The 14,412-nt window shown below is 44.1% G+C and overlaps 1 protein-coding gene across 1 annotated transcript; it reads right to left on the reverse strand.

The window, feature by feature from the left end:
- Positions 1–1,957: 1,957 nt before the first annotated feature.
- On the reverse strand, positions 1,958–14,091 carry rrp12 (ribosomal RNA processing 12 homolog). The gene is made up of 34 exons (XM_074645739.1): positions 13,875–14,091; positions 12,383–12,606; positions 12,066–12,149; positions 11,872–11,948; positions 11,654–11,759; positions 11,447–11,563; positions 11,205–11,343; positions 10,978–11,105; positions 10,781–10,879; positions 10,603–10,694; positions 10,368–10,479; positions 9,555–9,655; positions 9,352–9,466; positions 9,125–9,267; positions 8,910–9,031; positions 8,746–8,810; positions 8,488–8,650; positions 8,239–8,393; positions 7,273–7,340; positions 7,072–7,165; positions 6,826–6,984; positions 6,642–6,722; positions 6,447–6,552; positions 6,237–6,344; positions 5,993–6,150; positions 5,815–5,906; positions 4,825–4,980; positions 4,566–4,738; positions 4,361–4,471; positions 4,224–4,270; positions 4,053–4,131; positions 3,826–3,893; positions 2,648–2,730; positions 1,958–2,554 (listed from the first exon to the last, which is right to left on the reverse strand). The coding sequence occupies exons 1-34, from the start codon at positions 14,011–14,013 to the stop codon at positions 2,452–2,454; spliced, it is 3,867 nt and encodes a 1,288-aa protein (XP_074501840.1). The 5' UTR covers positions 14,014–14,091; the 3' UTR covers positions 1,958–2,451.
- Positions 14,092–14,412: the final 321 nt, after the last annotated feature.

Raw genomic sequence — 14,412 nt, forward strand, 5'->3', positions numbered from 1 at the left:
GCTCTACGAAACGTTTCAATCTGGCTTCAGACCACACCACAGCACAGAGACCACCCTCATCAAAATCACAAATGACCTCCTCATCGCTGCAGATTCTGGTCACATCAGCATCCTCATCCTCCTGGACCTCTCAGCTGCCTTCGACACAGTCTCCCACACCATCCTCCTCACCCGCCTATCTGACTACCTTGGCCTCACCGGTTCAGCTCTCTCTTGGTTTCAGTCCTACCTCACAAACAGAAAACAGTTTGTCACCATCAGAGACTCCAGTTCCACCCCGGCCCCAGTCAACCATGGCGTACCTCAAGGCTCTGTGCTGGGACCCCTCCTCTTCACCATCTACATGCTCCCCCTTGGTCAGATCATCCGCCACCACGGTCTCAGCTTTCATTCATATGCTGACGACACACAACTATATCTCAGCACCAAACCATCCACCCAGCTACCCCCACAGTCACTTGTAAACTGCCTACATGCAATAAAAATCTGGATGTCATCTAACTTCTTAAAACTCAACAGCAACAAAACCGAGCTCATGGTTGTGGCTCCCAAGGCCCTGCTCCGGAAGGTTGGAGATCTCCACCTGGATGTTGATGGCTGTTCCTTCTCCCCATCCTCGGAAGTCCGCAACCTGGGTGTCATCCTGGACCCAACACTATCATTCCAATCTCATATCAGGTTCATCACCAAATCCGCCTTCTTCCACCTCAAAAACATCTCACGTCTCCGGCAATCACTCTCTGACTCTGTGGCAGAAACCCTCATCCACGCTTTCGTCACCTCCCGTTTGGACTACTGCAATGGAGTTCTGTCCGGGGTTCCCAGCAAAGCCCTGGACAGGCTCCAGTATGTGCAAAACTCGGCTGCCAGGGTTCTCACCCGCACCAAGCCCTGGCAGCACATCACCCCCACCCTCATCCACCTCCACTGGCTCCCGGTCAAGTCCCGCATCACCTACAAAATCCTCCTCCTCACCTACAAATCCCTCAACGCCCTGGCTCCTCAGTACCTATCTGACCTCCTCCACCCTTACACACAGCCCCGGAACCTTAGATCCTCAGGCACGGGTCAGCTCTCCGTCCCTCACACAAGAATGAGAACTTTTGGGGACAGAGCCTTCAGTGTGACAGCCCCCACCCTCTGGAACTCTCTCCCCATAGAGCTCCGCAACGCACCATCTCTGGACACCTTCAAAAGACTCCTCAAAACCCACCTCTTCACCAAGGCCTATGGCCTCTAGCTACTGTTACATTTGTTGTATTTATTTATGTCTTTGTTAAGCGTCCTTGGGTTTCATGAAAGGCGCTATATAAATCCAAGATATTATTATTATTATTATTGGTGATATGTGTTCCTCTTTAAGCAAAGTTATTTAATTAAACTACTAATCTATCCATGACATTTATATAGGTAGCGTGCAAAATTAATAGTAAATTCTAACATTTTTTAATTGCTTTTGGGTCCATTCAAAGTCATATTTCTGGAACACATCGCTGCTCTGATAACTCTTTTTGTCACTTTTTTTGTGCAGTAGTCCTGCAGGGCACTTAGTTTGGAACATATTCAAACCAAATTTCTAAAACTGTTTTCACCTTGTCATTATGGGTTATTGTGTAGTAAATAAACATAATAAATAAAATAGATAACACAAAGTTTGCAAAAAGTGGTCCGAATACTTTCTGAAAGCCACTTCTATACATTTAACCGCAATGCTGATGATGCCTGGTCTGAGAATGTCCTGAATCAGTCCAGGACACACAGAGTGTGATTAGAATGGCGCTACATGACTCATTTTGCTGCAATCCATCTGGGGAAATGAATCACACGAGGCTCATGGTATGTTCACTCACCCTGCACAACAGCAACCTACAGCTTCACTCTCTATGTCTTTAAGGAGCTGCCCTGAGGGCACACCGTCCCATGAAAAACTCAATAACTGGGTTTCTGAAAAGGAAAATGATTGAAAATACTGTTTTATATTTTCAGCACAAAAGCAGCTTTAAATTGATATTTAAATCATCTTAAATGCATTCATGAATACTCTTGTTCACTGTTGATAAGCCGGAGGTCTACAGCGCCCTCAAGTGACCAAATAACACAATAACAAAGGTTTTACTCTTCCCAAACCAGTCTTATTGTCCGTCTACATATCTAGACAATGTTCATACATAAATACATTTCTGTTAACCAAAAGGGGGAGTTTTATCTGACGCTTAAACAGATAACAGTTTTGACAGCCAAAGGCCCTCAAAGCTGTAGGACGTCCATCAGAGCAACTTTGACAGATGGAACAGTTTAAAAACAAACTGGCTTCACCTTCAATGACAGTCTGTCAGAAACGCACACAGACATACACGCGCATCCAAGGTGTATGTCGACATTTTAGTATGCTTATGAACACACCATCACACGCAGTTAAAGTCCATTGAGTAATATTGAGTAGTAGGTTCTTCAGGCTTTCCTCTTTTTCTTCTGCATTTTCTTTCCAGACAGCGCCCCCTTCTGGGCTCCTCTCACCATGCCCTGGAACTGGCCCTGCAGTTTGGCACGCTTCCTGTGAACACACCCAGAATAAAACATGTTAGCGTCCGACAGAAATCAGTTCTTTGTGAGAGAAGTTTATGAAATTCGGCAAATGACATTGTACCTGCGATTGAGCTGGGCCTTCCTCAGAGGGATGTAAGCGTAAGGATCATGTTTTCCTTTTTTCTTCACATCTCCTTTTCCTTTCTGAGAGATGGAGGATGAAAGAAGAGACACTCAGAATTAAAGTTTCTAACCAACAACTCCTGCTGAAGAACTTTCACTGATCAGGTCTGCATGGGGGTATGCTGATTCCAGGTGCTGTGATTAACACCATGGATATGCAGTCAGGCACAATGAGACACAAGGAGATCCATTTCAATTGTGATTTAAAGCTTCAGTAGGCAGAATATTTTTGGCATCATTGGGCAAAAATTCCATAATAATCTTTCAGCATATTGTAATTCAAGTGTTCTGAGAGAGAACTAAACTTCTGCTCCTCCTCATGGCTCTGTTTTCAGGCTTTAAGAAATCTAGCACGTGACGGGAGACTTTGACCAATCACAGGTCATTTCAGAGAGAGAGAGCGTTCCTATTGGCTGTGCTCCGCCTGGTGGGCGGTGCTTGGTATTTCCTCAACAGATTTTAACATGGCTGTCGGGGTCACAAACTTTCTCATTTTACAACTAAACAATACACTGCCAGATGTTTCTGAAAAGATTTGAGGTGAGGAATAGGCATTACAGTAACAGAATATTGATTCCTATTTGATCAGCGCTGCCTAGTTTGACCGTTTGATCAGAGTTTGAGAGTCATTGACAGCAGCTCAGAGACGGCAGGCTGCAGCTCGGCTCTGATTTGTTGTTTTCCTCCGGTCTGTGAAATCTTGCAGATGCCATTAGGAGCACCGGAGGACACAGGGGCACATGATTTTTTTCAGATTACCTGTCTCATGCACTACTGTCTACTGTGACCGTTTTATAAAAATAACTTTTTTTAAATCATATTTTTGCTCCATTTCTACACACTGCAGCTTTAATGAAGACTTGAAACAGGTGGTAGGGCAGGTGAGGCTGGCTCAATCAATTATTTCCACACAGACAAACAATTGCTGCCAGAAGAGAGCCCCGGGTTCTGCTGCAGGTCCGTGCAGTAGGGCTCACACCTGAACTGAATCCCACATTTATACGGTCTGATCAAGCCAGGCTCCTCCCACTTCCTGCTCCTCCTCAGACTGCTCTGCCTCCAGCCCTGCTCTTCACAACTCCTGCAGATTGTGTTTCTGCATGCTGTGGGACTCACCTTTGATTTGTAGTCCGACCCCGTGTCTTCCCGTCCTCCCAGGGGTCTGTGGATGCCTGAGCCTCCAGCTGAGAAGACAAAAATGCACTGCTTAGTCTAAATCACAATTTGACACGTCCAGAAGAAGCCTAAATGTAAACAGTTAATGTAATCCCAAAATCTGGTTTATGACCCAAGCTTTATGCACGGGCTGATTTATCACTGAGGATGTCTGGTACCAGTCCTACCTTTATATTTTAGGTGGGGTTCAATGTCCATGTCATCATCAAAGTTGTCATCTCCGAACTTCCTTTTCTGTGTCTTTTTCTAAAGGGGATTAAAAATAAACAGATGATAAATGAAAAACAGCAAGAAAAATGTCTCTACAGCTACATAATTACTGTGTCACAAGTACTCACGCTCTTGACTCCAGCCTCTTCTAGGATATCTTTCATCTCTCCCTCATCTGTGGGACAAGTAGTGGGTTATTGTCACCACCTGTTCAGACATAGAGCAATGTACAAGACAGTTGGATGAACTACAGGATTCCTCCTACCTTTGTCTTTTGCATCCTCCTCGTCGTCCTCTCTGATGATCAGCCGTCCGTCTGACGTCACCTTGAAGCCGTGCTCGACCGTGGCGCTCTTTTTCAGCCCTGGGTTGGTGGCTGAGAAACAAAAACAGAGATGTAATAAGCTGTTTTTTGTCTTGACAAGTCAAAATGCAGGCTCACAGCTACTGTCAAAAACAAAGCCTGTTACCTAGCACTCTCTGGGAAACCTTGGCATCCAGGAAGTTGAGTGGGTCATCATCCTCTCCTTCTTTGAGCCAGGCCCGTGCTTTCTTAGGTTTGCCTGCTTTCTTCTGAGCATTACGAGCCTTTCCTTCGTCCTCTGACATATCACTGTCCGACTCGGCAAGGATGTCCTCGATACTAGAGAGGACAGAAAGGATATTAATATCAGAAATGGGTAAATGTAAAGGGAAGGCAGGACTTTGAGTGGGGGAACAGAGGTCTACCTTTGGTTCTTTGCTTTAGGTTCCTCCGCTTCGCTGTCGGAGTCGTCCTGCTGCTCTGAGGCCTGTCTCTTCCTCTTGGTACGAGCATCGGCCTTGCGGATGTTAGCGAGCACCTTGTGGTGTTCTGCGGGCAGCATGCTCTTCACCAGCTCAAAACTGGAAATACAGCAGATAATGAGACACATGCACAAAAATACACACAGTACATAACACTAACATATAGAAGTGATCTAGTTGTGTTATAAATTTCCCAAAGGAGACATCAAGACATGCGGTGCAGAACTGGCAGCATGCAAGTAGCGTCTGAGTGTATGATCTCTATTCCAAAACAATCAGTTTAAGAGGAGTCAGCTGTGTTCACAACCAGCTGGTGCCGTTATTAAACAAAGCACCCCTTTGTTAATGTTAACTATGACAATGCTAGCACACTCATCATGTGTTAACATCTTCTAATAATTTCACTGCACAGTGCTTTAATCAGTCGTGTTTACATCAAGACTGTTTTGGTTCACTGGTAGCAGACAAACGGATTTTATTCAAACAAAAAAAGAATAAATCAGATGCATCCCTGATGATCAAATACAAGTTCCCAATCAAAAATAGCACAGGAAGCGATCAACTCTGTTCAATTCTTAGAGTAAAGTGAGACATTTGTTATCCAGGCTCCATATGTCCACATCCCAAGCACTTACAGAGCGTGATTACATACAAATACAGTCATTCTGCTGGTTCTTTGTTGAAGTAATAGTGATTTACTGACACTGCTGTGGAAATGCCAAAGAAACGGAATTACCGAACCAATCTGAAATTATTATTTACTTGTTTTGAAAAAAAAAAAACTGATTACAAATCAGTCGAAATTGAAATGTTTTGACGTACATTATTACACACTGCCAAGTCTTCCTCAGATCCACAAGTTAACTGAATGGTGCCCAGCTGATGTAGTATCTTAAAAAAAATGTTTAAAAAAGAAAGAAAGCCAACACTTACCCAAACTTTCTGATGAACTTAGTGAAGATGTTCTTCAGTTTGGTTCTGAAGTGCCTCCTCACGTCATCTTTAATGCTCCCAACTCCCTCCATCTGGACACAACACGGAGAGTCAAACCTGTATTCAATGAGGGCACAGCCTTCTCTTATAGTAGACTATCTATAAAGTCAATGCCTACCATGACAGTGGCATGCGATGCCAGCGTCTTGGGGTCCATGATGAAGAGGATGACCTTGATGAAGCTTAAGCCGGCTTTGACTATCTCTCTGGTACGAGACGACAGCAGCAGACAGATGTTGTGCAGCAGCTGCTCCATGACGTTCACCTCTATAGCGTCTGGGGGAAGAGAAGGCACCAGTCTGAAACCAGTCCACGAATATAAACATTTAAAACAGCAAATAGCTGAAAGTCAGCGGGCCTACCTTTATACTCGAACACCAGTCGAGTTAGCGCCAACACTGTACAGGTGATCATGGTGACGGATCCTGTGAGTCCTGCGTACACCAACACCAAATACTCCTCCATGGCGTCTGGATCACAGACAGATACTCAGTTAGTATTTTAAACCAAATCATCAAAATGAGAAACTTGCATCCACACATACACAATATAAAGGAAGACAGGTGCGTTACCTTTAGTATTCCCACAGAAGCGGACAAAGGCGTTTCCTAGTTCCACCAGTAGAGTGTAGGCATTCTTACGCGCTCCGACAGACACCTCCTTGGTGCATATGATCACCTGACAGAGACAAAAAACCTCATGAAAATGATAAACATCAGTACTCTCTGTGTGTTTGCTTGTTTGAAAGCACGTATTTGTGTTTGTACCTCTGGCAGCAGCGCTGTGATAAAGTCTTTGTGTTCTTCATTGAGCCTTTTCACGATGTGGATCAGACACTTGAGTCTCGGCTGAGAAAGAGCAACACAAACAATCAGACAGAACCGTAAATAAAGATATACAATCCATCCTATTGTTGGCTTTATTTCATTTCTCTCTACACGGCAGTCTCACCCTCTTCGCTGGTGAGGAGGCCATTTTCAGAGTGTCGAGCAGCATGACTTTGAGCGTCTCAAAATTAGCCACGACAAACGATCTGCACTCGTCTCTCTCTCCTCCGCACATCTCCTCCAGCACACGGTACGCCTTCTTCTGCATGCCCTGCTCTTTGGTCTGGAAACAAAAATGGAAATAGCTTTAGGTTCCAAAGCTTTTAATTAAAACTGGACATGCCGTTAAGCACAGTGTGTATACCCTTACCTCCAAATAAGGCCTAATCAGCTCAAAGGTTTTAGTCATAGTGACCTCATCGACGGAGGGAGCCATGGCAACTACAAGGTCCATCATTGACAGCCTGAGAGGTAGAGATGGAAGAGTAAGTATACTGATATTTACCCTGTTCTAAAAATATATAATAAACTGATAATTCTATATAGCAATAGATCCATATTCATGTCCTACCGTGTGAACTCAGTGGTGTCGGTGCTGCTCAGTGTGTCTGTGGCTTTTTGCAGGAAGGTGCAGACCATCTGAGGAGGAGTGTTTTCATTAGTGATACACCAGCACAAGAAATATGGCCCATGACAGAACAGACAGATTATCAAAGATGATCAATTCTATGCATGTCCGGCCCTCAAACCTCTGGCACACTTCAAAGTGTTCAATCAGATCACAGTAATGGCTTATAAATAAGGATGTCACAAGAACCGATACTTCGGTACCAAGTCAACACCAAAATTCTGAAAACCTGATACCACAGGTACCGTCACGGCTCGAGACTAACAGCATCCTGTCGTCCCGGGGATGATAGAAAGTGTGTTTGGTATGCAGTAAACTCACTATCGATGCATCCGGGGGACACACACAATTTTTTCGGCAGAAATTGGCAGGACAACTAGTTAACGTTAGCTGTTAGCACCGTGCAGGACTATATAGCTTACTGGCTGCGAACAGATTACATTAACTAGCTCTCGTCCTGCTGATTTCAACACGGTAGGTGCCATTGAATTATGATGCATTCAGGCTCTATTCAGTAAAAATTATTATTGGGCAAAGGTAAATTCTAGTGTTATTATGATGTGTTCAAATGTAATCTTGTAAAATTTATTTTTGGTGAGAAACGTGAATTAATACAGTGGTTTGAAGATGTTTTCACAGCAATATTAAATAGATAATAGAGAGGGAATTATGACCTGTGTAACTTCCTAACAAAAACCAGCATGCAAACAGTAATAAAGGAGAGTATGTTGAAGTACATGGGATTTATTGTTTTTTTTACCGTGGTATTGAATTGGTATCGAGAATTGTTGAATTTTACTGGTATTGGTATCGAGTACTAAATTTCTGGTATTGTGACATCCCTACTTATAATAAGTTAAATTCATCACTGCAACACATGAGAACATTGTGCTGCAGAACTTAACTGACCTGTATTTCGGTGACAGTTAGGTAGACCTTGATGGTGTCTAGTACAGCCATCCTGTAGGTGGCGGACTCTCCCGCTGCAGGCTGCTGGCCGTACACGTTGAAAAGGATGGGCAGGAAGTTCTTGGAGAAGCGGCCCACTTCAGCTTTTTCTTCCTCTGCAGAGATAAGGCAGACACAAAAGGTTTTGATTCCAGAGTGAGTAGCTGCAGTAGTTGTTATGTGTTGTCTCTCTCTGTGAACACTTCCTACCAGTGGAGCAGCTCTTGTTGACGATGGTGCGTAGAGCCTGGCACACTGTGAGCCTCAGGTCTGGCCGTTCATTAATAGCCATACCGAGCATGCGGGCAATGCCTTTGAAGGAGGCTAACAGGTCCACGGGACATGTACAGAAACCAGGAAGCATGGTCCAAATCTGAAAGAAAAAGTACAGACATGTACTTCTTAACAACTCGTTCACTGGAACTCTTTACTCTGAATACATCAAAGTCAGCGTCAGTGTGGAGCTACCTGTGTCTGTAATGTCTGGTATACTTTGGACTCAAGTTTCTGTCCGGCTTGCTCTAATTCTCCAGCTACAACACAAAAACAGAGTCATCAGTTAATACACACAAAAAATAAACCCAGCATCGCAGTCGCCCGACCCTGAAGCAGAGCATCACACATATATTTACCTCTCTGCTTGAGTGTGGAGGCCAGAGGGAGGAAATAAGAAGCAAAGAAACCAAGGTGAGTGTTCTTCACGTGATCCCGTATGACCGGCACCAGCCAGCTGCGTGGGAACTCCAGGTCATCACTGGGGAAAAGAACACATCAGTAAAACCACTATAATGACAAGAAGACCGCTCCACAGCGTGCTTGCGTGCATGTCCATGTTATTTGCACTTACTCGTAGCCGGTGATGTTGAGAGGCACAGCACCCAGCACAACTTCAGGCCCCATGCTCTCTACAGCTCCTCCTACAGCCAGGTCTAACTCACCACTGAAGGGAAACTGAGGAGTGGCGCGCAGGTCTGCCAGAGACTGCAGGGACTGTCGAGGACACAACACAAAGACTCAGGCAAACTTGTATCTCTTTCTACTCACATAGTGACCAACAAAGTGTTGTGGCTATACCTTAGTCATGACGGGGTGAGCTTGTTTCCCTGCAGCTCGATAGAAGCAACCCAGGATCTGCAGCACGAATGGCCAGGAGGCATGGTAGCGATAGGACAATCCTTCTTCTACGATACTGAAACACACACACACGGCCACAATTATCATTACATGTAGTCTCTACAAATAAAAGACTGAGACTAGCTAACAGTTAGGGAGCTTACCGAAACATTTTGCAGACATAGGCGGGGTTCCCTGAAGAGGCTGTGGCAGCGATCCCGCCCATTTCCTCCATGCGAGGGCCAACACATTCAGTCAACAAAGTCTGAAACAGACATAATTAGATCATCAATCAGGACCCTGTATACACTATAAAAAGAAAAAAAAGAAAACCATTAACTGACTTAAGCCTGCTAGGATTTACTGGTTTTGTCTTCCCTTTCTGGAATGGATCTTTAAATATTAAATTACAATCCAGAAACACCCTGAGCCTAGTGAGTCTAGACAAACTAAAGCATCTTTATCTATACTCAATGTGGATGTCCTGAAGATAATGGTTGCATCCGAAACTCCATACTAACATGCTATTTAGTATGCTAAAACACTATGTGAGATATTTTAGTACTTCCGAAACCTTAGTATGAAACCAACAGGACATACCATTTCCGGTGAAATATTACAGTATGCAACGCTGCACACTACGGTAGCATAAATATCCCACAATGCAATGCGGTAGTGACAACGACGTTCATAACAGACGTTGACGGACAGATCTGTAATGTCAATAATGCTTCAATTTAAGAGTAAGTATAAGATTTCACTTTGCTAGGCGTAATATATATTTTACATTAGTTCACACTTTTACACATCCCCAAACGGCAAGGAGGCTCTCAGGAAGTAGCGACATAAATTACTGCTCAGCGCGTCCGAAAAGACACATCCTACTGTTTATTCACACAAAAGTATGTTGAACAATGGCACACATATTGGGTATGTAGTGCATGGTATGTGAGTTCAGAGGAAGCCTATGTCCTTACCTTTAGTGTATTGGTGGCTGCAGAAACCACCTGCACATGAGGCGACAACAGGCAGGACATGGCAGCAGAGAAGAGGCGAGGCAGGTGACCCAAACTCAGAGAACTCTGCAAACTACACAAAGACAGAAAAACTGTTGATCCACAAACCTGCTGGCTAATCCAACCACAAAACACACAAATACATGATTACGAGAGAGGATTTGAGAAGCTGTTGTGAGAAAACACAGCTTATTACCTCGCCAAGTGAACGTGTGCTTTCTCCATGACAGCGAGCCAAGCCAGCAGAGGCTGCAGGTCGTTCTCACTGGGCAGGTAGTCATACAGAGCCTGAGGATCAGAAACGGCATATTAGCTTTGAACACCACATTTTGCGTTATGACTGTAGCGCATTCTTTGCGTTTGTATTCTCTCACCGTGATGATCTGTGCGTTGAGCTCTGGTGAGAGGCTTGAAGCATTCGGCTTCATGCTGAATAGCCGATGAAAGGCCTGCATGGCACTCGCCGTCACCAGCTACGACACATGAAACACAGTAGATATGTTAAAAAACACATTTATGTAGATGAGCAAAGAGTGTCGGGCTGCACCTATGAATGTTTCTGTGCTCTCACCACATGGCTGAGTGTCATCACTCGCAGCAGAGTCTCACAGCAGGACTTGACGGCTCCCAGAGGAAAAGTCCCCATCAGCTCCTTCAGAAGACCCAGCACATGAAGAGTGGTGGTGTCCTCTTTGCTGCCTGAGGGGGTAAACAAATAAACATAAATTTGCTGGACAACCACAAAATCATAAACTAGTTACCTTCCTACAGTTAGAAAAAACTAAATAGTTGTCTTACCTCCTGCCTGTTCCATTTCTTTCATGCAGAACTTGGCTGTGGTCGCTGCAGCAGGGTGATGGGTCGGGGCATTATCTGTAAACAGGAAGTCACTGCCTCTGAGAATGGAGCAAACGCCTTGCTGCGCTGCTTTACGGACCTGAGAGGAAAAATGGACATGAAAATAAAAATTCTACAATTTTAGCATCTCGTTCAACACGTCATCTTTCTGAGGCAGTAACTAGCAGGCTGGGGAGACGGACCTTAGGCTTGCTGTGCACTGTGAAGCTGAGAAGACCGTGGTAAGCCTGAAGAGTAGTTGGGTAAGTCCAGACAGATGCATCTTGCTTCCTCAACAGAGTGGCCAGGCATGACAGGATCTACAGATGCAAAAATGGCAAACTCAATCTCAATGTACTGTCGTTTTCAACAGTGAACAATAAAAAGACAAAAGGGACAAATCCACTCACCCATCTAAGAGCAGAGGCAGTCTCAGACGTGGCCTGTTTAGACATGACGTCCATCAGAGCCTTGGTGGTGTCCGAGAACTTAGAGATGAGCACTGGAGTAGGAACCCTGGGGGACACAAGAGATTCCATTCAGATGAGAAACATTTCAAGGGGTGTTGAATCAGTCTTGACATGAATGGGAGTTTTGTTTTGGCGACAAAAAGTTGTTAGAGTCCAACCGTTTCATGACGAGGTTGAGGAGGTACGCCACTGCAGCCTGAGACTCTGCTGTATCCACGACCTCCAGGGTGGTCATCTACAAAAAGCACAGACATGCTGCGTTTTCAGACACAACCCCAAGGTTCACCATCACCTTTCAACACACCACAAGTTATTCGTTAATGTCTTAGTAAACTTAAAAGGCAGCACTTACTAAAGCAGCATAGTACTCTGTTTCAGTCTCCTTCCCTCCTTGACCACGGATCACCTCAGTAACAGCTGCCAACACTGCACAGATCTGTGAGGCACATCAGCGGACAATGTTACAGCTACAGGAAAACTCAGCGTCTTAGATTCACAAGTATATATTTGTTAGTGGTGTTGGTATCCTCTCATTTACTCCTAGAAATGTCATACATTTTTAGCTTTTCACTACATCAAAACCAGAGGTTAGCGAGTATTACAAATCACCAGAATAAAACCTTTACTCGTGGGGTGTTGTGAATAAATGACCTTCAGTGTAATGCCTACCTCTTTGTGAGCAGCTGAATTGGACTCCCAGTAGCGCTGCACCTTTCTGAAGGTCAGGTTGGAGCAGTCCGACAGGCCGCTGAGGAAGGTACCCGCGGTCCTTTCCGAAAACGCCTCATCTGGCTCCTCTTCCATACGGGCATCTTTACGGCTGCCGAGCTCCAGCGGACCCGTCTGCAGATCATTGTGTAGCTTAAGAGCATCAACTGTTAGATCGCTCTTTTCTGTGGGGGGGGGGAATAAGATGGAGAGGCACACCATTACATTAAGCTGACGTCCCCATAATGCAGATGGAGACCATCCTAGGGCATGACAGGGTTTCTACATGTACACACCTCTTTTATATTTAGCCCCAACACTTTAAGACAGTGCAGATGAATAATAATCATAAACATACAGCCAAAGTAAACAAAACATTTTTAGGTCTGCACATAACCCTGATCCAACTAAGTATTTAACTCAAAAAAGGGAAAAAGTCCAGAGTGCTCGGAAGTTCAAATCAGTGTGATGAAGGTGCTCTTTGGTGGGGTACACAAAGGTTCATAAAAAATGTATGGCAAAAAATATAAAAAGCCTTTATTCAATTGGCTATTTCATTTTGAAATACTAAAAACAATGCTGGTACATATAAGATTGGGTAACAACCCACGCGAAGTGGCACAAACAGAATTCTTCAGGGTCTTCACACTCTGTTTTTAGCATTTCATCATGAAATAGCCAATTAAATAATGGCTTTTTATATTTTTTGCCAGAAGAGTGCCTTGGATTTAATTTTAAGTATTTAATTTGCTGAGGATCAGACTGAAGGCAACAAGCCCTCAAAACAAGGATGAATTAAAGCTTGGTGCAAGACAGGGCTGGCAGAGCATCACCAGGAAGGGTACCAAGGATCTGATGATGTTTATGGGTTATTTACTTCCAGCAGTCATTAACTGCAATGGATTTGAAACCCAATATGACAATTGTTTTTGGTACCCTGAAATTGGGGGACCATGTATAGATAGAGCTGTAATCCATACACTGATCACCCAATTTAGTGGATGTAAAAACACCCTCAAATTACATCTGAAAGTCCAAACTTTAACTTCAGAGTGATCCTAAACGTTTAAAGTGTAATGTGCTGGAGTACACAGCCAACACAACAGTATGTGTGTCTGGCCGAATACTTATTTGCTATTATTGTCGAGACTATTTCAGGGTGTTACATCAACAATAATGAACAGTTATCTCCATTTATGGACACACAGTTAAACCATGTGTCTCTTTCAGCCACAAACAGCAGTTATCATGTAAAAACTGAAGAGTAAACTGACTGACACGTTATTTCAGATGAGAGTTGTGTTTTCCAACTGTATTGTCTTAGCTGGTGCACATGTGATGTGGCAGCATATGAAGTTAGCTTGAGTTGTTAGCAGGTTAAATGGCTGACGCTAGCTGATGTTAGCTCATGTTAGCACTAGCCACAGACCCACGTGTATCGTCACCAGCTTACCGGAGGGTCGGCTGAAGAAGCGGCTTTTAGCAGCCTGCCGATAACGACTCGTCTGCGGGTTGGAGTCGCTGCTATGTCCTTTCTTCCACCGTTTGAGTTTGGACCCGGTCCCAGAGCGAAGTTTACCCGACTTCACCATTTTCGGGGTTTAATATTCTCACGTTACTTCAACTGTCTGTCTGAGCAGCTCCAGGTCGCTTAGCAAGTGACGTCACGGGTGTACTGTTGTTATGTTGCCAGTAGATGGAGCTGTTCAGCACTAAACAACACAACACACAACACACAGCACACTGGAAAGAGCCTTTTGTATTACCATTGAACTCTATCAATGTATGAAATATAATGTAATATAAATATAATGATTATGATGTATTCCTATCAGCATTAATCCTGTTTATTCACCATAAACTGCACTTTCATAGACTAAGCTACTGGAGTTACCCTGCACTATACTCATTCTTAACAGTCTCTTCTGCACTATATTCACTTTTTTAATAGTTGTACTTTGCACTTTGCACTACTAACTTTTTTACTGCCT

Source organism: Sebastes fasciatus, chromosome 9, assembly GCF_043250625.1.
Source record: "Sebastes fasciatus isolate fSebFas1 chromosome 9, fSebFas1.pri, whole genome shotgun sequence".
NCBI classification, from domain to species: Eukaryota; Metazoa; Chordata; class Actinopteri; order Perciformes; family Sebastidae; genus Sebastes; species Sebastes fasciatus.

Coding starts and splice junctions, on each gene's coding strand:
- rrp12 (XM_074645739.1), bottom strand. CDS start 14,013: ATGGTGAAGTCGGGTAAACTTCGCTCTGGGACCGGGTCCAAACTCAAA. Junction 11,564..11,653: donor CTGCCTCTGCTCTTAGATGG/GTGAGTGGATTT, acceptor TTGCATCTGTAG/ATCCTGTCATGCCTGGCCAC. Junction 3,894..4,052: donor ACCCCACCTAAAATATAAAG/GTAGGACTGGTA, acceptor TTGTCTTCTCAG/CTGGAGGCTCAGGCATCCAC.